Source organism: Mesoplodon bidens (assembly GCF_964165515.1).
Source record: "Mesoplodon bidens genome assembly, chromosome: 7".
NCBI lineage: Eukaryota > Metazoa > Chordata > Mammalia > Artiodactyla > Ziphiidae > Mesoplodon > Mesoplodon bidens.
The window spans coordinates 9,907,048-9,931,101 of record NC_138164.1 but is presented as its reverse complement, the minus strand read 5'-3'; the positions used below and the strand labels follow the sequence as shown (position 1 = coordinate 9,931,101).

The window sequence follows — 24,054 nt, the reverse complement described above, 5'->3', positions numbered from 1 at the left end:
CAAGTTCTGTTCACCACTGCATGCCCAGAGCATTCAGCCTGGGTCTCACACACTGCAGGTGCTCAATAAATATGTGTTGGATGGATTTGAATCTAACCCACACCATGATTTTACCAATGAGCAACCTGAGGTCTGGGAATAAAGGAGTCGGCCCAAGGTCCTACTGTTAGGGGAACCACTGACCAAAAGTGCCCTTCCTGGCCAGGCACGACAGTAACCACTGGATCCCCAAGCTCCATGGCCAAGAAAGGAGACTAGAGAAATCTGCTGAGCATAAGAAGGGGCCTCAGCACCAAAAGACAAGCCCCTCGTGGGGTCTAACTGACATTCTCAAGAAGGTGTCCGTTATTTCTGTCTAGAGCTTGACACTGCAGTGGGCCTGGCCGCCATGTAGGGAGCACTTCCAATGGTGTGGCTCTGCACTGAGCAGCCACTCTATAAAGAAAGGGTTATTATCCAAAATTACTGAGGAAATGTAAAGAGGGGGTTAGCAACTTGCCCGATATCATACAGCTAGTGCAATGTGGCAGTGCTGGGCTCCACCCAGATCTGTCTCACTGCGAAGCTCACACTGACAACCGTGCTGTGCTGCACGTGCCCTTTGTTTTTTGTTTTTCATTTTTACAGCTTGTTGGTATTTTAATCATCAACACCTGAGTGCTTTATTTGGTCTCTACACAGGTGACCATTTGTGTTTGATCTCTACACAAATGACCATTTCTCCAGTGCTTTTTCTGGAGAGACAACAGAGACAGCAAGGTCTCAGTTACCTGGTAGACACAAGGCAGTACTTGATGAACTGCTAGAAGAACTTTCCAGGACTTCTTCATCCTCCTCTGGCTGATTTTCATTCTTTCTTTTCTTCTGCTGGTAGTAGAACACTAGTATCATTGACTTCTTCCCTTCCTTACATTTTCCCACACTCTGCCAAAGAGTTGATTTTACCTTCATGACTATCTTCCGTATCTTCTCGCTTTCATAGTCCTGGAGTTGAAAAGGGGCCTTCCTCTTCCTCTTGCCTTTGACGCTTGGTGTTTGTTGCTGGGAACTTCTGGTGTGTATCTCTGAATCCGAGCTAGGCTCCTGTGGTTTCTCAGTTACCTCTGCCATGTGGTAGCAAAGGTGTGATCTCATGCCCTTTGTTTTATGTGGCTTCCTGGATGTCTGGTTCTCCCGTTAGCCTCTAAGCTCCTTGAGATCAAGTTCTGTTCACCACTGCATGCCCAGAGCATTCAGCCTGGGTCTCACACACTGCAGGTGCTCAATAAAGATGTGTTGGATGGATTTGAATCTAACCCACACCATGATTTTACCAATGAGCAACCTGAGGTCTGGGAATAAAGGAGTCGGCCCAAGGTCCTACTGTTAGGGGAACCACTGACCAAAAGTGCCCTTCCTGGCCAGGCACGACAGTAGCCACTGGATCCCCAAGCTCCATGGCCAAGAAAGGAGACTAGAGAAATCTGCTGAGCATAAGAAGGGGCCTCAGCACCAAAAGACAAGCCCCTCGTGGGGTCTAACTGACATTCTCAAGAAGGTGTCCGTTATTTCTGTCTAGAACTTGACACTGCAGTGGGCCTGGCCGCCATGTAGGGAGCACTTCCAATGGTGTGGCTCTGCACTGAGCAGCCACTCTATAAAGAAAGGGTTATTATCCAAAATTACTGAGGAAATGTAAAGAGGGGGTTACCAACTTGCCCGATATCATACAGCTAGTGCAATGTGGCAGTGCTGGTCTCCACCCAGATCTGTCTCACTGCGAAGCTCACACTGACAACCGTGCTGTGCTGCACGTGCCCTTTGTTTTTTGCTTTTCATTTTTACAGCTTGTTGGTATTTTAATCATCAACACCTGAGTGCTTTATTTGGTCTCTACACAGGTGACCATTTGTGTTTGATCTCTACACAAATGACCATTTCTCCAGTGCTTTTTCTGGAGAGACAACAGAGACAGCAAGGTCTCAGTTACCTGGTAGACACAAGGCAGTACTTGATGAACTGCTAGAAGAACTTTCCAGGACTTCTTCATCCTCCTCTGGCTGATTTTCATTCTTTCTTTTCTTCTGCTGGTAGTAGAACACTAGTATCATTGACTTCTTCCCTTCCTTACATTTTCCCACACTCTGCCAAAGAGTTGATTTTACCTTCATGACTATCTTCCGTATCTTCTCGCTTTCATAGTCCTGGAGTTGAAAAGGGGCCTTCCTCTTCCTCTTGCCTTTGACGCTTGGTGTTTGTTGCTGGGAACTTCTGGTGTGTATCTCTGAATCCGAGCTAGGCTCCTGTGGTTTCTCAGTTACCTCTGCCATGTGGTAGCAAAGGTGTGATCTCATGCCCTTTGTTTTATGTGGCTTCCTGGATGTCTGGTTCTCCCGTTAGCCTCTAAGCTCCTTGAGATCAAGTTCTGTTCACCACTGCATGCCCAGAGCATTCAGCCTGGGTCTCACACACTGCAGGTGCTCAATAAATATGTGTTGGATGGATTTGAATCTAACCCACACCATGATTTTACCAATGAGCAACCTGAGGTCTGGGAATAAAGGAGTCGGCCCAAGGTCCTACTGTTAGGGGAACCACTGACCAAAAGTGCCCTTCCTGGCCAGGCACGACAGTAACCACTGGCGTGAGTTATCTTACAACAGAAGGTCCTCGTAAGGAACTCGGAAGTGACAAGCTACCACCAATCGGAAGAATTCAGGAAAGGTCAAAATGAGAGAGGAGGGCTTTCCTGGTGGCGCAGTGGTTCAGACTCCGCCTGCCGATGCAGGGCACACGGGTTTGTGTCCCGGTCCGGGAGGATCCCACGTGTCACGGAGCAGCTGGGCCCGTCAGCCATGGCCGCCGGGCCTGCGCGTCCAGAGCCTGTGCTCCGCAACGGGACTGGCCACGACAGTGAGAGGCCCGCGTACCACGAAAAATAAGAATAAAAAATGGGCTTCCCTGGTGGCGCAGTGGTTGAGTGTCCGCCTGCCGATGCAGGGGACACGGGTTTGTGTTCCGGTCCGGGAGGATCCCACGTGTTGCGGAGCGGCTGGGCCCGTGAGCCATGGCCGCTGGGCCTGCGCGTCTGGTGCCTGTGCTCCGCAATGGGAGAGGCCACGACAGTGAGACGCCCGCGTACCGCAAGAAAAAAAAGGAGAGAGGAGGTGCCAGTCCGTGTGTCCTACCAACCTCCCAGAATCCTTCTCGCTGGAATCCATCTTGGCTGAGCGATGCACATGTCACCAGGAAGGACCCTGAGTCAGAATGATTGGCCAGAGACAACCTGGAAACTAAAACCTGAGACGGTGAGCCACGTGGTAGAGCTGTTCTCCTGGGTTCCTTTACCCTGCTGCTTTCCCCCCAGGGCCCCTTCCCCATAAAGTCTCTTGCTTTGTCAGCACGTGTGTCTCCTCAGACAATTCATTTCCTAGTGTTAGACAACAGCCCACTCTCAGGCCCTGGAAGGGGTCCCCCTTCCTGCAACACTACAACTCATTTAGTGGCAGAAATAACCCATATAAAACCCATCCTCCCTCAGTCCCCATAAAGCAGAGGCGGTTTGCACTGTACTAAGCTAAGCTTGTAAGGAGGAGCTCTGGCTTCCATCCCTGATCATTCCACTGGACACGACAATGTTCAAATGAAGCACTCCTGGCAAAGCTAGAGAACCCAGTACCAATTTGGTGCATACAGTAGGCACTCTATACATTGAATAAATTGCAAAGAATCAGCTATGTAAGTTGCTGATTTTAGCCACTAGAGGGAATCAAAGGCTCGGATTTGGTTGCTGCCCCACAAGGATAGGAACATAGTGGTGGGCCCTGTGCTTTGCCAGAGCACCAAGTTGTATCTATACCACACCCAGAATTAAACACAGCAGTGCAGGGACTGGCTACTCAGTGAATACAAACGCCTTTACCAAGGCAGGGAGCCTCAAGATCAGGGTGCATGCACCTTTAGTCTTCCCTGAACCTCAGTTCCCCAGGACCCCTGCAGATTTCTCAGGTCCTTCTGTGCTTTTTAACCCACAGTCTACGTGTTCTACAGTCTACACAGACAGGGGCCTGGGCTCTGATTACCACCCCCAGGCTCAGCAATGCTCATGGGGGATGCCGAGCACGTCTGCCGCCTGGCCGGTGAGCAGGAAGGAGCAATCCCAACACCCCGGGGCCAGCCTTGGGTTCCCTGGACACTGAACGGTTTGTCTTCATTGAGGAAGACCTTGGGGATCATCAAAATTTAACTGCAGCTTGGAGAATTGAAGCGTCAAGTCACAAAGCTGGTTGGTGGCAGAACTGCAAGTAAGGGAATTACCTCTATTGTGTGACTGGGACTTGTGACGGTGGAGACAGGGGCTGGAAGGCGGCAGTGGTAAGGACCCCCGCCATGTGCAAATGCAGTCATGGACGCTGCGGCTGCTCCCTAAGCTGAAGCCTTTGCCTACAGCTCCAGCACTTAACAAAAGGACCCCTGTGAGCTTGGGAGAATTACCCTCTCTGAGCCTTAGTGTTCTCATCTGCAAAATGGGAATTAAACTAGACGCTGAGGTAAAGCACCTGCTGATAGCACATAGGGGTCTCCCCCTAAAATTTTCTTCTCTAGTACAGAAAGGAGCTTTTCCTCAGATGACTGCTGCCTACCTTCGCTAAGATTAGTTTAAGGGTTTATTCTCTAAAGGGCATTTACATTTATTAAAGGTTCTCTTGAACCTTCAAGACCTCCTTCAAAGAGAAGGGGCGGGGCTCACTTTTTTTTTTCAACATGAATACTTGTATATAACTGAGGGAAAATAAGCCACATATTTTGAAGATGAATCCACTGAGGAGATGAGTCAGTTTTTAAAAGGCGATTTCTATAACCCATTGACTATTCACATTAAAACACTCATAGGGCTTCCCTGGAGGCGCAGTGGTTGAGAGTCCGCCTGCTGATGCAGGGAACATGGGTTCGTGCCCTCGTCTGGGAAGATCCCACATGCCACGGAGCGGCTGGGCCCGTGAGCCATGGCCGCTGAGCCTGCGCGTCCGGAGCCTGTGCTCCGCAACGGGAGAGGCCACAACAGCGAGAGGCCCGCGTACGGCAAAAAACAAAAAAAACAAAAAAAAACCCACTCTTAGTTGACTATTCTACTCGCATAAAACAGTCACTCTCAAATAGCCTTTCTGTAAATGTGATGTATGAAGAGCTGGCATTGTTTCAGTGGTCAGGTAGACGCCTTGGACGACCCTTTCAAGGAAGCTCACTTAGGCCAAGTAAGTGAAGCCTATAGTCTTCAAGCCCTGACAAAAACACTGTTTCCCTCACATACTGAGGCCCTATTTCTGGATCAGACTGTAGGGTTCGAGAGACGCGGCAGGAGTGAGAATCCTGGCTGAATTTTCTCAGACGGCTCCCCTAGGGCTGCCGGTGACCCATCGTGCTTTCACGGATGCAAAGAGACAAATGGCTAAGGGTAAGTTTTAATAGAAACCAGTATGCTGCATATAAAATATCTATTTCTCTTTTCTTTCCCTAAGAGAGAAATTTTCTACTTCTCAAATACTTACTGAATGCCTACAGGGTACAAGTTGCCCAGGGTCTGCTTGCTACTCTCTCCAAAGAATGGATCCTCTATGCTGCCCTCATCAACACAGGTCATGCACGCTATTTAGTGTACAGCAGGGCAACAGGCAATGCTAACAGGCAATGGAGGGGTGCAGGCACCCCCTTCCACTCGGTGATTACACTCTTTTCAATGGACCTGTTCTCTTAACTGAAGGGGAGGAGAATTTTCTTGTGGTTTGCTTTACATGGAACATTTGAGAAAGCCTCAAGAAAATCAAAATCATCGAACGTCATTTAGAAAAATTAAAAGGATTTTGGAAATTTAAAAATAGACTTCTCGGGGCTTCCCTGGTGGCGCAGTGGTTGAGAATCCGCCTGCCGATGCAGGGGACACGGGTTCATGCCCCGGTCTGGGAAGATCCCACATGCCGCAGAGCGGCTAGGCCCGTGAGCCATGGCCGCTGAGCCTGAGCATCCGGAGCCTGTGCTCCGCAGCAGGAGAGGCCACAATGGTGAGAGGCCCGCGTACTGCAAAAAAAAAAAAAAAAAAAAAAAAAAAAAATAGACTTCTCTTAATTTATAGATCAAGAAATCGAGGCTTAGAGAGAAGTGACTCACCCAAATGCCTCCTGATTTCTAAGACTAATATATATATATTATATATATATATATATATAAATTCTGTAGGGGTGTGTGTGTGTGTGTGTGTGTGAAGGCGTGTACCTTCCAGACTGTTTCTGGAACACTGTATGCAATTCAAAGTATAGCAGGATGCAATAGAAAGAGCATGAGTTTGGAGTCAGACAGATGTGGACTTAATTGGCCCTAAGACCAATTAATTCCCTGACCACTCTTGAGTCTTTTTCCTTCTCTGTAAAATGAGCATAAAAACATCAGCCATGAAAGGTGATTTTAAGGGTTACATTTGATGTATGTAAAGTGTCTGGCACTGGCACATGGTATACAGTACATACTCAACAAATGTTCATTATTATTATTAATAGTTGTACACGCCATGCTTTGAAAGACAAGGAAAACCAGAAAAACATGCTGAGGAAGTGAAGAAGAATTGTGAGGAGGCTGAAAGTCATTTTGCTAGGTAACTCTTAATATTTGGCCACATTTGCTCTCTCTCTCCATATATATATGTATCTGTATATATATGTAAGCATATGTATACATATATATACATACATATATGTATGTATACATGTATATTTTGCTGCTTATTTTTGCTGCTATGTTTCAACATCTTGATCACACCTAGGAAAAGTGATCCTATTGTATGGAAGATCAATCATTTCCGACAAGAGTGGTTAAGGAAGACGCCAAAGAGTAAGTGGGATTAAGCTGGTTCTGAAGACGACAGGCTTTTCCTGCACAGACCCCAAGGAAGGCAGAGAACATTCCTGGTGGAGGAGCAGCTTGAGCAGAGGCAGCCTCTCTCCTCTCGTCAGCCTCTCAGGCGCCCTTGCTGTGAACCAGGCAAGTTTCTCTTCTCTCTATTTTGCTTTCCCAGGCCAAACCCAGCATCTCTCCAGCCAGCTGCCTTTATGAGGTGTTCAGAAAAGGAAAACCAATTCACTCTGAGCTGCTAGATTCATCTCAATGTCTTCTCAGAGACAAACGTATAATTGATATTTAGAGAAAGCCTAGAGCTGAAGGAACGCAGCTGTGGTTATCAGTGGAATTTCAGGCATCTGGGAATCAGTGTGGTGCCTTGTTATCTTTTTCCCCCAGGAGGTGAGCATTTGTTCCTGTAATCCTAAAATTAATGTGGGTGCAAGGACCAAGATGGCAGCCTTGGGCTTCAGGTGGGAGTGTATAGAGCTTCCTCTGGCTTCCCAGCCTGGGGGTTGGTTTCAGAGGAGGAGAAGGAAGGCAGAAGGAAGTGGGGAGGAAGATGGAGTAAAGGAGGCGGGCGGGAGGGAAGGAGCAGGGCTGGATGTAGTGGGGAGAGGAGAGGGGAAAAGGGAGAGCCTTATGCTGACAGAAGATGGGTGAAGAAGTTTCCAGACTAAACACAGGCTGATTAAAAATTATCAACTCATGGGCTTCCCTGGTGGCACAGTGGTTAAGAATCTGCCTGTCAATGCAGGGGACACGGGTTCAAGCCCTGGTCCGGGAAGATCCCACATGCCGCGGAGCAACTAAGCCCGTGCGCCACAGCTACTCAGCCTGCGCTCTAGAGCCCGCGAACCACAACTACTGAGCCCGTGTGCCACAACTATTGAAGCCCGTGTGCCTAGAGCCCGTGCTCTGCAACAAGAGAAGCCACCGCAATGAGAAGCTGGCGCACTGCAACAAAGAGTAGCCTCCGCTCACCGCAACTAGAGAAAGCCCACACACAGCAACGAAGACCTAATGCGGCCAAAAATAAATAAATAAATTTTTAAAAATTATCAACTCACCTTCCGTCCCCTCTGTGAAAAACTGTCTCAATATATACTTTGTATTTATCCGCATTAAAAAATTGTATGGAGCTCTTCACCTATCAGGCATAAAGGGAACACATAAGATGATAACACTTACTCCTCCCTCCTCAAACCATTTGAAAGCTAATGATTAATAATACTTTACATTTATTTAGCAATTAACAATTAACTCAGCCTATTCAAATACATTGTCTCACGTGGCCCTATGAGCACACGATGAGCTCATGTTATCACCTCTGTTTCAGAGAAGAGAAAACAGAGGACCACATAGCTGAGGCCACACGGCTGATGGGTGGGACTGTGGGGACATGGGCCCACGTCCAGTGTTTATTCTAATCTCTTTCCCACACCAGAGGTCATTGCCTTTGCCTTGAAATTGGTTGGAAACACAGAGGTCATGTTTATTAAATATGGGTGGCACAGAGCTAGGTAGCTGAGCTAATCTGAGTGAACACATTTAAGATATATAATTATCTTGCTAGCTGGGATTCTGAGCCAAAGGCTTGATGAAATTTAATAGAGACAATTGTTAGAAGTTATAGCTAGGCACAAGTACAGTGTAGGGTGGGAAAGACCTGGAGGACCTGGGGGGCTACCAGATTTACACTGACCAGTAGTATGATATAACTGCTGAAAAAGCCCATGGAGTTTGGGTTGCAAAACCACTTTGAGGAATAACCCCTTCATTGTCCTCTATCCTAGACACATGAGCACATCCAGAACATCTGTGTTCAGTTCTAGAAGCTGCACATGAGAGGGACATTGACAAAAAAGTTGGCATCCAGGGTTGTAACTGGGAGATGATGGAATCTAAAAACATGTCATATGAGGAATAGTTGACACAATTATTGGTGAAAAGGTAGCAAGATGGAAGACTAAGGGGCAACGTGGTAGTTCCTTTCCAACATTTAAAAGCCTACAAAACAAGTAATAGGCTTATTGAGTGTTGTTCCAGAGAGGAGAATTAGGTCCAGATGGTGTAATAGATTCAATCATAAAAGGATAAACTGGGAGATCTCCAACACCTCTTTCCAATTCTGAAATGATATGATTCTCTTACAAAGGATCTATTCCATTTGGGCTTAATAGTTTTAATTGAATTATAGTTGCATTACAATGTTGTGTTAACTATTGCTGTACAGCAAAGCGACTCAGTTATACATATATATATTCTTTTTCAAATTCTTTTCCATTATGGTTTATCACAGGATATTGAATATAGTGCCCTGTGCTATACAGTAGGACCTTGTTGTTTATCCACATTTGGGTTTAATATGTTGATAGACTTTCTAACAGCCCCTGCCTGATCGGAGAATGCACTGAATCATTTAGTGAATTTTCCATTCCTGGAGTCACTCAAGTGTGGGTATGTCAGGGGCTGTGAAAGGGATCCTTATGTGTGGATGTTAAACTCAATATTTCATGTCCTTCCTAACATTCTATGAAATATTTTTCCAATGCTTGATATAGTCAAGGCACGGTCCTCGTATACAAAGTGTAAGATACAGATGTATACTATTAGCTGTCAGTGTATTTTGTCATCATCTATCACCTCTTACACAATTTATACAAATAGTCTAGTTTTGTTCCATTGTAACATTACTTTCCAAGATCACTGACGGGCTCTTTGATAGAACTAAAAGGAACTGGCCCCATGCAACTGTAGCATTTCTTTCCTATATGTGGATATTTTAATCCACAAGGGGGCAGAATTTGCTTAGCGAGATTAGCCGAGCCTCACCTTATATTTTTATAATAGTAAGAAGGATTAAAATTGACAAAGAATTATAGACGACCTTGGATTTAAGCTTGAAAAGCACTTTGCTGCCATTTGTGGTTATATGCTAAATTTCAAACTGTATGCGTTTAGTTTCCAAGGACAATGGAAAAAATGGAAATCTTAGAAAATATGATCAGGCATTTGAGAAAAACGTCATTAAAGAAATAGAAACACACACTTTAAAAAAATAACTTAAGGTCACTGGTTTAACTTTTTCCAACTGAAATAGGTGTTTACTTTGTCTAAGACCAAAAAAACTTATTTTCATTGCAGAACTTCTTATGAAACAAATCAATTACTCAGGTATTGTGAAGTATCATCTTCAGAGAGTCAATAAGGAAAGGCAAGAGGGAAGGAACAAAAATCCATCCCAGGTGGCTTAGAGGGGAGAAATCAGCAGAAGAACCCTCAGGGTCCTTTAAATCTTGATGTTTAGCTTTTGTTTTAGGTTGGTAATTTACTGAATTACAAAACCCTAGAATGCTCTGGTTCCCTGTAATCTAGAATCTCAAGCTTGGGAAGGCCCAGAAGGTCATCTTGGTCATTATCCTGCCTTCAGGTCAATTTCACGTTTAAAACTAATCTGCTAAAACATATGAAATTGTTCATAGTCTCTCATTATCACGGAGAATCTGAAATCACAGGAAAACTTTTATAAGTTCTTGACAGGTCTGTTAGTATCAAATTGTTTATTATTGTGTATCATAAGATATTCAGGAATACTGATTTCTATAGCATTTCCTTAAACATCTTATCCGCCATGCTTCAGATTCTGGGTGCCACAAACTAACGGGAACATTGACAAAATAGTTGGCAGCCAGAGCTGGGTAACCAGGAGTGCACAGTTGTTCAAGGAATATGAGTAGCACTCCTGTTACCACCCTAGACCGTGCTGGGCTACAGAGATGAATGACATTGTCTTTTGTCTATGAAGACGTCCCAATAATAGAGAAACAAAAGAGGCACCCAACAAATCCAGTTCAAAGCAGTGTGTGTGATAAATATGAATGTGAGGGTCAGAACATGCTCTAGGATTTAGAAGAGGAAGATCACCAAGGCGATCAGGGATGGCTTCATACAAAAGGAAGTATTTAACCTGGGCCTGAAGAATAGGTTGGACTTTTAGCAGCTCTAATTCATAGGTGATGACATTCCAAAGACTGGGAATGGCGGCCTGACTGCTTAGGAAATGAGTTGTCAAGCTGACCTCAAGTGTTTGGTAGATTAGAACATCACTGTGGACCCTCGATCCTGGTCAGGTCTCACAGACTGGTCTGTAGTATCACAAAATCAGCATGTAAGCTCTACCTACCACTGTCCTACACCTGGGGGTTGGCCATCTGGGAGTAATGGTTTACCTTGATTTCTCCAGTACTAATTGTCAGGGTAAGGCTACCAATCTAGTCTACAGGGATCACTCTGCTACTAAAAAATACACCAGTTATCCCTCAGAATTCTGTTCTCAGTAGTATGATTGTATATGTTCCGTGCATGTATTCATGTCCACATATGCAGCACCACACACACACATGCACACACACACACACACACACACACACACCTGTCTAGAGACCCCTACAAGCATGCCCGTGTCAGTGTGCAGATCAGACAAGAATGTATGCCTTTGATGCTGAGATTCCAAGAGCTAACCTGTTTCATTGACATGCCTATTTATAGCCTCTATCTCATTCCAAATGCTAAGTCGCTTTCTAAATCTAAATCTTTTATTACCTTCAGCAGAGATTTGACCAGAGGGAGGAAATTAAAAATAGACACAGACTGGCTACTGAGAGAGTAGTCAATTTTTAGGGATTCATAGCAATGGAGACTTGAGATTATGCTTATAATTAAAATCTATTGATAAGTTAAAGCCTCATTTCAGCCTTTAACTTTATCCTTCCTCCTCCACCTTCCCATCAAAGCTAATTACGAAGAGAAGATGCCCGGTCTGAACTTCATCTGTTTCCCTCTCCATCACCCACTCTAGGGACAGACAGAAGAGCCAAGAAACAAAATGATAGTACAAATTGGTCACCCAATATATTTTTTAAAAACTCCCTATGGAAACATTTATCAATAATAGCTAACAATTTTTGAATGCTCATTTTGTGCAAAGCATTGCACTATTCTATTTATATTTATTTTGCTTTTTTTTTAATTAAAAAAAAATTTTGGCTCCGTTGGGTCTTCGTTGCTGCACGTGAGCTTTCTCTAGTTGCAGCGAGTGGGGGCTTCTCTTCGGTGCAGTGCACGGGCTTCTCATTGCGGTGGCTTCCCTTGTTGTGGAGCACAGGCTCTAGGTGCGCGGGCTTCAGTCGATGTGGCACGTGGGTTCAGTAGTTGTGGCTCGCGGGCTCTACAGTGCAGGCTCAGTAGCTGCGGTGCACGGGCTTAGCTGCTCTGCGGCATGTGGGATCTTCCTGGACCAGGGCTTGAACCTGTGTTCCTTGCATTGGCAGGCGGATTCTTAACCACTGCACCACCAGGGAAGCCCTCAATTTGTATTTATTTCCAGTTTTAATCTTCTCAACAATCCTGTGAGGTAAGCACTAGTATTATTCTCATTCTATAGACAAAGAGGCTGAGGCACAGAGAGATTAATTTGCCCAGATCACACAGTTAGTAAAGAGTAGAGCCGTGATTCTAATCCAGGCATTTTTTCTGTAACACCCATACTCTTAACAGTGTATTATATTGCCTGTCAGTATATACAGATTTAACAAACATTTTATTGCTCTGGAGTTCTGCTGGGATTCTTGTGAATTCCTGCAGACCTTCTCATCATCTTCTTTTCTACCCTTGGTCATATACAGAGATGCTTCTCAATCTTTCTCTATTATGCTCCCATTTTTACATATATATCAACTCATACTCTTCTTTACTACTATTTGGAATAGATTAAATACTGTAATTAAACAATGGCATTTTAGAGCAGGCCTTTAAAAACTAGACAAGAGGAATGTACTGCTGACCCAAAGAAGGTAGACACAAAAGAGTACATGCTACGTGCTTCTGTTTATACAAGGTACAGGAACAGAAAATTCATCTATTCTGTTAGAAGTCCAAATGGTGGTTACCCTTCGAAGAAGGAGGAATGGGTTGATGGGAACATGAGGAGGCATCCAAGGGGCTGACTAAGTTCTATTTCTAGATTTGGGTGCTTGTTACTTGGGAGTGTTCATTTGTGAAATTCATCAAACTGTACACTTATGATTGTGCATTTTAGGTGTGTAGCTCATACTTCTTTACTAATTACCTCTTTCTGCATAACAAATCGAACTTATTCCAAAACTTAGCAGTTAGAGTTTCAAACTCATTCCAAAACTTAGCAGCTTAAAACAACAAACATATTTCATAGTTTCTGTGGGTCAGGAATCTGGGCACAGCTCAGCTGGGTAGCTTTGGCTTAGGGTCTCCCATGAGGTGCAGTAAAACTGTTGGCTGGGGCTGTGGTCTCATCTGAAGGTTTGACTGAGGTAGGGAGACTCCATTTCTAAGCTTACACACGTGGCTGTTGGAAGGTCTCAATCCCTCACTTGCATGGGCCTCTCCAAAGGGCTGCCTCACCCCATGGCAGCTGGCTTCCCCCAGGGTAAGTGACCCAAAAGAAAGCACAAGAAAGTGTCAAAGATGGAAACTCAGAGGAGACACCTATTGCCATATTCTATTGATATTTGTTATAAGTGATTACATTATTCCTGCCCACAATCAAGCAGAAGGAATACTAGGAGGGAGGAATTCTGGAGACAATCTTAGAGGCTGCCTACCACATCCTTTAATAAATGTTTAAAAAATTATGCATTAGCTTCCTCTACCTCCCCACTCACAATGATAATCACTGTCTCATAGAATTAAAAATGCTTTAACTATTCACAAGTTTTTTGGTAAACACAACAGCCCTAGGAGTAGGTTATGACATCAATTCTTCATTCTGTTTTATAAAAATGTAATGATAAGCTTGATATTACCACTTTTATGTCTGCATAGCACTTTTTAGATTTCACAGTTCTTTCCCATATATATTTTGAGTTTTGTTATGCAGAGTAAGTGGGAATTGTAGTTTAGTGTTAGTTTATCTGAAAGTGCTCTGCAATCGTAAAAATGCTTTATAATATTAACAATATCTAACATTCACTGAGTGCTTACTATATGCCAGTTACCGTATGCTGAGGAATACATACATATATATACATTTTATATATATAAATTCATTTAATCACTTAACCCTATGAAGCAGGGTTTACCTCATCTTACAGAGCAAAACCTAAGACTCAGAGAAGTTAAGTAATTTGCTAAGATCTCAAAGTTAATAATTTCAACTCAGTCTGACTTCAGACTTCCCATGCTCTACAAATGATATAAACTATACTCTTCACATCATTCCAGTAACACATTTTCCTGGAATATGTCATGGGGAAATGTTTACAGAAGCTGTGCCATCCTAATATCATGGGGGCAAAAAGAAATCATCTTCAAAGATTATGGCAGGTAGAATGTGGAAGACACTAATTCCCCCAAATGGCATTTGTATCCAAGATTCAAGAATATAATCCTCCTGCCAATGCAGGAGACATAGGCTCAATCCCTGATCCGGTAAGAGCCTGCATGCTGCAGAGCAACTAAACCTGTGCGTCACATCTACTGAGCCCGTGCACCACAACTACTGAGCCCACGTGCCTAGGGCCCGTGCTCTGCAACAAGAGAAGCCACCACAATGAGAAGCCCATGCACCGCAATGAAGAGTAGCCTCTGCTCACCACAACTAGAGAAAAACCTGAGCACAGCAACAAAGACCCAACGCAGCCAAAAATAAAATTAATTAATTAATTAATTTTTAAAAAAGAATATAGTCTTTCTCCAAGAGGCTGATGCTACTGACCTATTATCATTTGGCTAAAGTTCTGGAATATAGTCTTACTAATATGCTCATGAAAAAGTGACCATTCATTACTATTTAACACAGACTCTTATTTATTTTTTTTCTTACGCGGCTTAGTGTTTTTATTTTTTTTTAACATCTTTACTGGCGTATAATTGCTTTACAATGGTGTGTTAGTTTCTGCTTTATAACAAAGTGAATCAGCTATACATATATATATATATCCCCATATCTCCTCCCTCTTGTGTTTGCCTCCCACCCTCCCTATCCCACCCCTCTAGGTGTCACAAAGCACCGAGCTGATCTCCCTGTGCTATGCGGCTGCTTCCCACTAGCTATCATTTTACACTTGGTAGTGTATATAAGTCCAGGCCGCTCTCTCACTTCGTCCCAGCTTACCCTTCCCCCTCCCCGTGTCCTCAAGTCCGTTCTCTACGTGTGTAACACAGACTCTTTTAAAAGGGCTTATAAATAACTACTGAATTAGGTAAGTTCTTAAGGACTGCAATAAGCTTTAATACGTTTCCTATATCAAGTATGTGAGCAGGACTATAATCAGGCTTAGCTCATGCTTCACAAGAAACATCTCTGGGAGCTTCTATTCTCCCAGAGACAGAGAATGGCAATTAAAAATCTGGACCTTGATTTGTATACTACTTAATAATGGTATACAGCTAAATCGGCTAAACCAGACTTCAACTTCTCACGTTGAGGTGGTAAGAAGAGACCTAGCCTCGCACTTTGGTTCCCTACACCCAATATACATCCCTGCAGAAAATGTCAGGTCTCAGCAAGGGAGGATTTACAATGCCAATTTCCCCTAGCTTTACTTCCTTCCTCTCACTCACCCACACCCAAATGACTCAAATGGCTGCTTCATGCTCATTTATCCTTTCATTCACTCATGTATTTATTCAAATGACCTAATGATGAGTCTTGGCTTTGGCTCGCCAGAGGACTGACTTCCAGAAGATCTTTGCATTTTCACCAGTGCAGCAAACAGGTTCTGGCTGACCTCCCTTTCTCCCTGCCTACTTCATGCTTACAAGAGAGGAGTGGAGAACCAGTAATCATCCAAGGGCTTTTGGTGGTTTCCAAATTTAATTAACTATTGGCATCACTTAAACATGATTTTTTGATTCTAAACTTTTTGGAATAATGTGATAAGCATATGGTAAACATTCAAACAGAACAAAATGGTCCACAGTGAAAGGTAAGTCTGTTGCCCACACCTAGCCCTCAGTTTCCCTCCTACAGGTAACACCTGTTACCAGTTCCTGTGCATTCAGTGTCTCACACTTGACTCCTGGCTTGGGTGCTATGGAATATTAGGTTGGATACAGTTTTCTCAATTCTGGAAGGCATTGCTCCATTGACTTCTGGCTTCCAGAGTTACTGTTAAGAAGTCTGATGCCAGTTTTAATTCCAATCTTTCATAAGTGACCTCTTTTTTCTCTCTGAAAGTTTTTAGGGTTTTATCTTCATCCTTGGAGTTGTCAAATTTTGCTAAGATGGGTTTTGGATTGTACGTCTTTTTTTTTTTCCCATTCATTTATTGTTAGTAATCTGAAAGCTCATTTAAATGTAAGGCAATGTTATTATACTATTTAAAAATAATTCCTTCCATTTTTACTTCTTCCTCTTTGTATACATATGTGTTAGATGTTGGACCTCCTGGGTTGATCCTCTCATTCTCTTACCTTTTTCTCATGTTGTTTGAGTTGTTAGGAGAGTTTTTTTCAAAGGATCTCTTAGAGGTCATTAAAATCATCAATTCAAATACATTTAGTACACACTCCTTTCTGGTTATATAACCTTTGACAAGTTCCTTACCTTTTCTGTGCCTCAGTTTTCTCATCTATAAAATGGGGGAAATAATTGTACCCAACTCATGGGCATTTAATGAGGATTGTTGATTTATACACACTACTATATATAAGGTAGATAACTAATAAGAACCTACTGTATAGCACAGGGAACTCCACTCAATACTCTGTAATGGCCTATATGGGAAAAGAATCTAAGAAGAAGAATAGATATATGTATATGTATAACTGATTCACTTTGTTGTACATCTGAAAGTAACACAACATTGTAAATCAACTATACTCCAATAAAAATTTTTTTAAAAGATGTGGTATATATATACACAATGGAATACTACTCCCTAACTATAAAAAAAAACCATAAAAAAGAGTGAAATTTTGCCATTTGCAGCAACATGGATGGACTTGGAGAGCATTATGCTATGTGAAATAAATCAGACAGAGAAAGATAAATACTATATGATACCACTCATATATGGAATCTAAAAAATACAACAAACTAGTGAATATAACATAAAAGAAGCAGACTGACAGATACAGAGAACAAACTAGTGGTCACCAGTGGTGGGGGAAGGGCATTATAGAGGTGGGGGAGTGGGAGGTACAAACCATTGGGTAGAAGACAGGCTCAAGAATGTACTGTGCCACATGGGGAATATGGGGAATATAGCCATTATTTTGTAATAACTGTAAATGGAAAGTAACCTTTAAAATTGTATAAAATTTTTTTTAAATTTTAAATTAAACAAATGAGGATTAAAGCATGTAATGAGGATTAAGTTCGTTTAAATACATGCCTGGTACATAGGAAATGTTCAATAAATATTGTTATTATTATTATTAATCTGTTCCTTTTGCATAACCTTCTACAATTTCTTCCCTTATGTCCCTTAGGATATTTATTGATCATAGGGTTCCTTGCACAGTCTCTGTTTCTATTTGTTTTCCTCTTACTTTTCTCAAATGTCTCATGTGAGGGAGAGAGATACCAAAAAGCTCTTTGGAAGTGCTGTGAGCCAACAGGGCTTTTTGTGCCACGGATTTCTCTGTAGGCTTTTTCACTGCGGGATTCCCAAATGTCAGCATCTGGAGGCTTTTTCTTTGAAGCTGTTCTCTTTCTCCAGAGAAGAATTCTCAAGTCACCCATCTGTCAGTGGGAGGTGAGTAATGGCTGCCAGTGATCTCTGAGCTGGGTGGCCAGGGGGTCAGAGAGTCCTGTTCAGAATGCAAATCCAACAGCCTCAGAGAAAAGGCCTCCAGACCTTGACTTTGGGAAGCCCCACGTTTACAGTTTGGCCCTTTGCTCTTTGCTGTGTCTGATGTCTCTGTTTCTCCAAACTCCCTTCTCCTGTAGGGTGGGAGAGGAGGTGGGGCTTCTCTGTGGAGGGTGCGGAAGGAGAAACTTATATCTTTTTAAACAGACTGTCGCCTGACCCCCCAGCGTTAAGAACATGCTTAAGCTCATCTTTTTGCTCCACGAGCCGGCTGCCCTCCACAAGCAGCAGGTTTCGGCCACGGGGACCTGGTGAGTCAGTTCTCCCCTCATCTGCTTCCCTTCATCCAAATGTTTGTCGACATTTCTCTTTCCCCTCAATTTCCTCCCCTATTCTCTTGACCTTGGTGGATTTACAGCCGTTTTATTCCTTTACTTTCATCTTAATGGGATTTGGGGAGGAAACAGAGAAAAACACCTGTGTTTAACCCAATAGGTGATTGGGGGCAGGGAGCAAGCATTGTCTTCCATGCCCTAGACATTTTCTCTGCTCCATGTTTGAGACCAACTAACAACTTGATAACACCTGTGGCTTTTTATCCTCCCACTTCTCCTGTTCAACAGATAGTCATCTTTGCAGACTGTGACACTGATATCTAACCCTGTGCCCGATAGGACAGTCCTTTGGGAACAGAGCTGTGTGTCCTTGTCCGACAGGATGGTCACACCCCTGCTGGAAAGTATTTCTGCTGCAACCTCCTTTGTTCAGCCAGATAGAAAAGGAGAAAGGACGTTTCTGTCTTCTCCACTGGACCTTGCCTGAAGAGCAGGGCACCAGAACAATGTGAAAGCAAGTCTTATCTTGTTTTTTCTTTCCTTCCTCCCTCCCTCTCTTCCTCCCTTCCTTCCCTCCTTCCTGTTCACCAGGCATGTTGTATTTCAACTATTTTGGTTCAGATTGGGGAAAAAATCAAGCTTTGAAGCAGTTCAGAAACCCTGGGGATAAAGCCATCCTGCCCAACATAAATGAAGCCCTGTTCTGCCCAGCACCCGCCTTCCTCCGCCCTCACCTCTTTTGCTGCGTTTGCAGCTTAGAAACCCTACGAGAGGCCGAGGCCCTCCTAGAAAAATATTTGTTTAAAGTTCTCATTTTCTCTGTGGTCTTTAAAAGCCACTGTGGTTCTTAGTCCCGGAATCAGCTTTTCTGGGCATATCACACTGGTCTCCATCTGTGACCTTTCTAGGGGCATGAACTCTACAGAACTCTAGCAGAGATCTGAAGATTTTTGTTCAGGAGAAATTGGTGGCGAGCCCTGCGAGGAGCTGCTTGGGACATGCAAGCAGATTTCCTTGACTGCTAGCTCCTGTGTCAACCAGGGAACCAACAGCGTGAGCATGTATTATGTCCCCACTGTGCACAGGGATTCTGTGAGAGACACGAGAGTAGGATTAACACAGGATTCCTGATTCCTGCCCTCAAGGAGCATCCAATGTAGTTGTAAGTGGTGTGAAAGAATCAGAATACCATGAGACAGTACAAAATGGGCAAATCCTGGGAATTCCCTGGCAGTCCAGTGGTTAGGGCTCTGCATTCTCATTGCTGAGGGCCCAGGTTCAATCCCTGGTTGGGGAACTAGGATCCCACAAGCCGTGCGGCGAGGCCAAAAAGAAAAACCAAAAATCAGAACGAACAAACAAATAAAACCCTCCAAATGGCAAATCCTGTAAAGTCTCAGGAGCTCAGAGGAAATAGTAACCCAGGGATGATGACAATCAGTAGAGGAAGTAACCCCTGTGGTCTGAAGGATCGCGGCATTTCAGTAGGCAGGACGGGTGGCAGGTAGAGGGGACCTTGGCCAGGTAGACAGTTGGGAGTAGAGTAGTGCTGGATGTTTGGGTGGGAGTGACGTGATCACTCCAGGTTGGGTGGCAAGGGAAAGACAAGAGGAGCAGAGAGGAGGGCGCAAGTCACTTGTGGCGAGATTCAGGATACGGAAGCTTCCAGAGAAATACTACTTAAACTGGCCCTCAGAGAACAGCTCTAATTTTTCTTTTGGTTGTTTTTAGTTTAACAGTAGTCTCAAGTTTTATCAACAGTTTTCCCACCTGGCCTGGTTTACTGTTCTTTGAGATTAATCCAGAAGCAGATGGAGACTTAATTTTGCCCGCTCTCCACCCCACAAACCCCTCTTAAGTCTCCAGGCTTTTGCTGGACTGTAGTGTCACAGGTGAGTAAATCGAGATAAAAAGGAATTTAGATATATTTCATTCAGCACCACAGGCCTATCTGGAAGCAGAGGCCTGAAGTGTCCAATCCCCACTTTTCTGGATCGTGCCTCTGAAATAATCTAGCAGGCATCTGCCCATATCGCTTTTAGGATATCTGGGGGTCTGAACGTGACAAAACACACCCTTTCCATGACCCACAAGAAGATGCTCACTCTCTATTGCCTCACCTTCCCTGCCTGGAAAATCTCTCAACCTCTTTCATGGATACAGCCCAGGTAGGTAGGTGGCTTTGCCTGAACAGCATGGCTTTCTCTTATCCCCTTTCCCATAGTACTCAACAGACATCTATTAGAGTCTTTATATTTTGTTGTGCCTGAATATTTGTTCGTCTTTTCTCCCACTAGACATGAAGCTTCCCAGGCAGGGACAGTTTTGTACCCATCTTTGTAGTTATACAATGCTTGTCACAAAATAGGCCTTCAGTGAAAGGGAGCTAATTTTTCAGAGGGACATGCAAATTCTCTGGGAAGCTCATCTGAAAGCATTAATTTATTCATCACCTATCTATTCATTAATTAAATACTTGCCAGCTTTCTACAATTGAGCCAGGTTTATGAAGATAATTGTAAGGAAAACAGAATTAGTCTCTTCCCTCATGAAGCTTATATTTGTGTGATAAAGACTCACAGGAATAAAAGAAAAATACTTAATCATAAGTATTAAGTTATATTAAATGTGATCAATTAAATATAATTAGATAAAATCTGTAAAAGTAAAAAATGTTTTAAAGGAAAAGTACAGGAAGCTATGAACATATAATTCCATTTTGAAATATACTTTGAGTTCTTAATATTCCACACAATTATATTGTTTGGATTATAGTGGAATTCTTCTTCCTTTTAAAACCTTTCCTTAATTTGTTCAAGCACGTTTTGAACTGTATTTATAGACTGTTCTACCCCTTGAGATAATGACTTCTCTTCCATTTTGGTAAATAAGACTCTTGTGTAGGGAAGGGGAGGGTTGAGAGGAACATTTAAAAATCAGAGCTAAACCTTCCTGGAGAGGAGGAGTGATAGTAATTCTACACAAATTCTTTTAGAAAACAGAGAAGGAGGGAACACTTCCCAAAACATGTTATCAGTATTACTCTGGTCCAGAAAACCAGATAAAGATATTATACACACGCAAAAGAAAATCAGACCAATATCCCTCATGAACACAGATGCAGTCAGCTCTTAACAAAATCAGATCATGCAATATATACAAAGAATAATGCATCAGATCAAGTGGGTTTTATCCTCAGAATGTAAGATTGATTTAACATTAAAAAATCAATCATAGTAATCGCCCATATTTATAGAAAAGGAGAAAAGAAATGTCATTTCAGTAGATGAGGAAAAAGAATTTAACAAGTTCAACACCCACTTATGATACAAGAAAAAAAAATTATTGGCAAACCAGGAAAAAAAGAACTTCTTAAAAAACAAAAAAACAAAAACAAAATAGAACTACAGTGGGAAGTCTGCAGCCCGAAAGAGGGTCCTCACCTGACCATGCTGGCACCCTGATATCAGACTTCCAGCCTTCAGAATTGTTAGAAATAAATTTTGGTTGTTTTTTAAAAAAATAGAACTACAAGTAAAAAAGTGAACATTACTTAAAAATTTAATCATCAATGACCTTTTTTGCAAATTGAGTCATCAAATATAGAGGTGAGAGGAACCTTGTGGAACTTCTATGCTAATAGTTTTTTTTTTTTTTTTTTCATGGCACCACACCAAGTGGGATCTTAGTTCCCCGACCAGGGATTGAACCCTCAGGAGTGAAAGTGCAGAGTCCTAGCCACTGGACCCCCAGGGAGTTCCTACTAATAACTCATTTTATTGATCACTTGCTAAGAACCCTACGAATATTATCTTATTTAATCCTTAAAACCACTCTATAAAATAGTTTCGATTTTTATTCCCATTTTACAGATGATGAAACTGAGGCTTGGAGAAATCACGTAAAGTGCCTAAGGAAATGCAACTAGTAAATGGCACAGCCAGTATTTGAACCATAATAGGTCTGTCATTTGGCATTCGTGGTCAGTACTCATTTAGCCACTTTACCTTATAAACTAAGCAACTGAGTGTCGGGTCACACTGATGCAGGTTACTGGCAAATTTAGGACTAGAACCCAGGCCTTCTGACTCCAGGGGCACTATGTGTTACTTTCACATCTAATCCTCCCACCCCTTCCTTTTCAACAAAACACACGTTATTCCTCCTTGGAAGCTCCAGGCCCAAAATACTAGAGAAATAAATATAATTTAGAGAGCCAAGAATTGCATTTCATCTCCTGCTTTGTTTAGCATTCAAAACCACTAAGCCACATAGAAGACTCTGCCCACGGTCAGAAAAGAGCAACTTAAAGCAGGATCGAGTGGAATCCTCCCTTCATAGGAATGCAGATGGTGAGAAAGGAAATGTATTAAAGGGAAAAGGAGGTAAAGAAAGTTAGGGCTGAGGGTAGAGAATGCTCATGGTTTTCATCTCTCAGTGATTTGAAACTCTGGCCGCCCCCCACCCCCAACAGAGGAATGCAGACGGTGTAAGTGCCCCAGGAGACCTCAAACTGGCCCTTCTGTGACAAAGATCAGTTCCCATCTTCCTACTCACAGCCCCCAGGACTTCTTAGAACCACCTGAGAGGTGCTGGGAAGTGTCCCAAAGGCATCAAGGCTCTGGAGCTTTGCTCTGCCCTCTGGAAAGGTTTGGCAAAGATAAAAAGAAAGAAAAAATTCTTTGCAATTCAAGCAATGTGAATTAAGAAGAGAAATGGTATGGGCTGGATGGTGTTGAAGCAGGTCGGGAGGGAGAAGAACAATGTCAGCACCCTTCCTTTTAGACGGGCTGAAGTTCCCTAAATGATGCTCTCATCCGGACAGAAAGGAGCCCACCTTCCCTGTCTGGCACCACCCATCGTGACCGGCATCATTCCTGTGTCCTGCACTACAGAGAGGAATGTGGAGCAAGCATTTTGAATGATGAGCACTGAGCTGTTGAAAATGGTTGCAGATTTGGTTCCAAATTATAGCATATTTTCAAAATAGAGCAAATTAGAATGAAGGAAATAAAAACCACCCATTTCTTATATCATCCAGAGACAACCACCGAATTTGTCCAGAATTTTATTTTTACTTTTGTTAAAATACTTTTTATTTTTTAACAAAATAATAGTGCATCTATAATGCTCATAAAAACAGTAATCTCCCCCTCCACACTTTACTTCCCAATTTCTGTTCCCCAGGGGCAATCACTCTGAATTATTCTAGCTATCTCTCTGTCATATCCCTTTATTAAAAAAAAAAAAGTTAGATATTATCTGCTGACTTTCTCCTACGGAAGATGAAAATTTATACTCTTGTTTCCTTCCCACTCCTTGCCTCTCAAATACACACTTCCCCTCCAGCAATGATCACAATGGAGTTATATCACATTTCAATATGTGTATTCAGCATATATATTATTGTGACTGCGCAAATAATACTCACAACTGAGCCATGCAATTAATTCTGATTACATTTTCTTTATTGTATGATTTTTTAGTATTAAATGCTGTTAATACTGAAAAAAAGAAAGAAAAGAAAATGGTTGCAGAAAAAAAAAAAGTAGTTCAGGAGTCAGAAAATATTCACAAATCCAGAACTTGGTTGAAAGTTGTTTCTAAACACATCATGGTACACATGTGCATATGATCTTCACACAGAGCAGAAAAAGTGTGCCTAAGATCAGCAAAATCTTTGTTATTCTTCCCCAGGTGGATTTCAAAACTAACATACATCATTCCAAAGTAGGATGGATGTACGAGATTGTTTTTCCTTCCCCCAAAATAGTTTGACCATTTAGTTTTTGTTCCTTGTTCTCCTTCCTCAAACACAAAGGAATAGGGGCTTCCCTGATGGCACAGTGGTTAAGAATCCATCTGCCAATGCAGGGGACACGGGTTCGAGCCCTGGTCTGGGAAGATCCCACATGCTGTGGAGCAACTGAGTCCATGCGCCACAACTACTGAGCCTGCGCTCTAGAGCCCACGAGCCACAACTACTGAGCCCACGTGCCTAGAGCCCCATGCTCCGCAACAAGAGAAGCCCCCGCTCGCCGCAACTAGAGAAAGCCTGC

General features: G+C 43.0%; 1 protein-coding gene across 3 annotated transcripts in view; it reads right to left on the bottom strand.

Moving 5' to 3' along the window:
- CLMP (CXADR like cell adhesion molecule) overlaps window positions 1-24,054 on the bottom strand; it is a 117,086-nt gene that overhangs the window by 47,653 nt on the left and 45,379 nt on the right. For 2 of the 3 annotated variants that reach the window (XM_081239206.1, XM_081239205.1), the window contains exon 3: window positions 7,938-8,017. The exons of the other annotated variant lie outside the window; for it this stretch is intronic. In XM_081239206.1, the coding sequence (XP_081095332.1) occupies window positions 7,938-7,992 (55 nt within the window). In that variant the 5' untranslated portion in view covers window positions 7,993-8,017. The remainder of the gene's footprint in view (window positions 1-7,937; window positions 8,018-24,054) is intronic. 3 annotated transcript variants of the gene reach the window in all.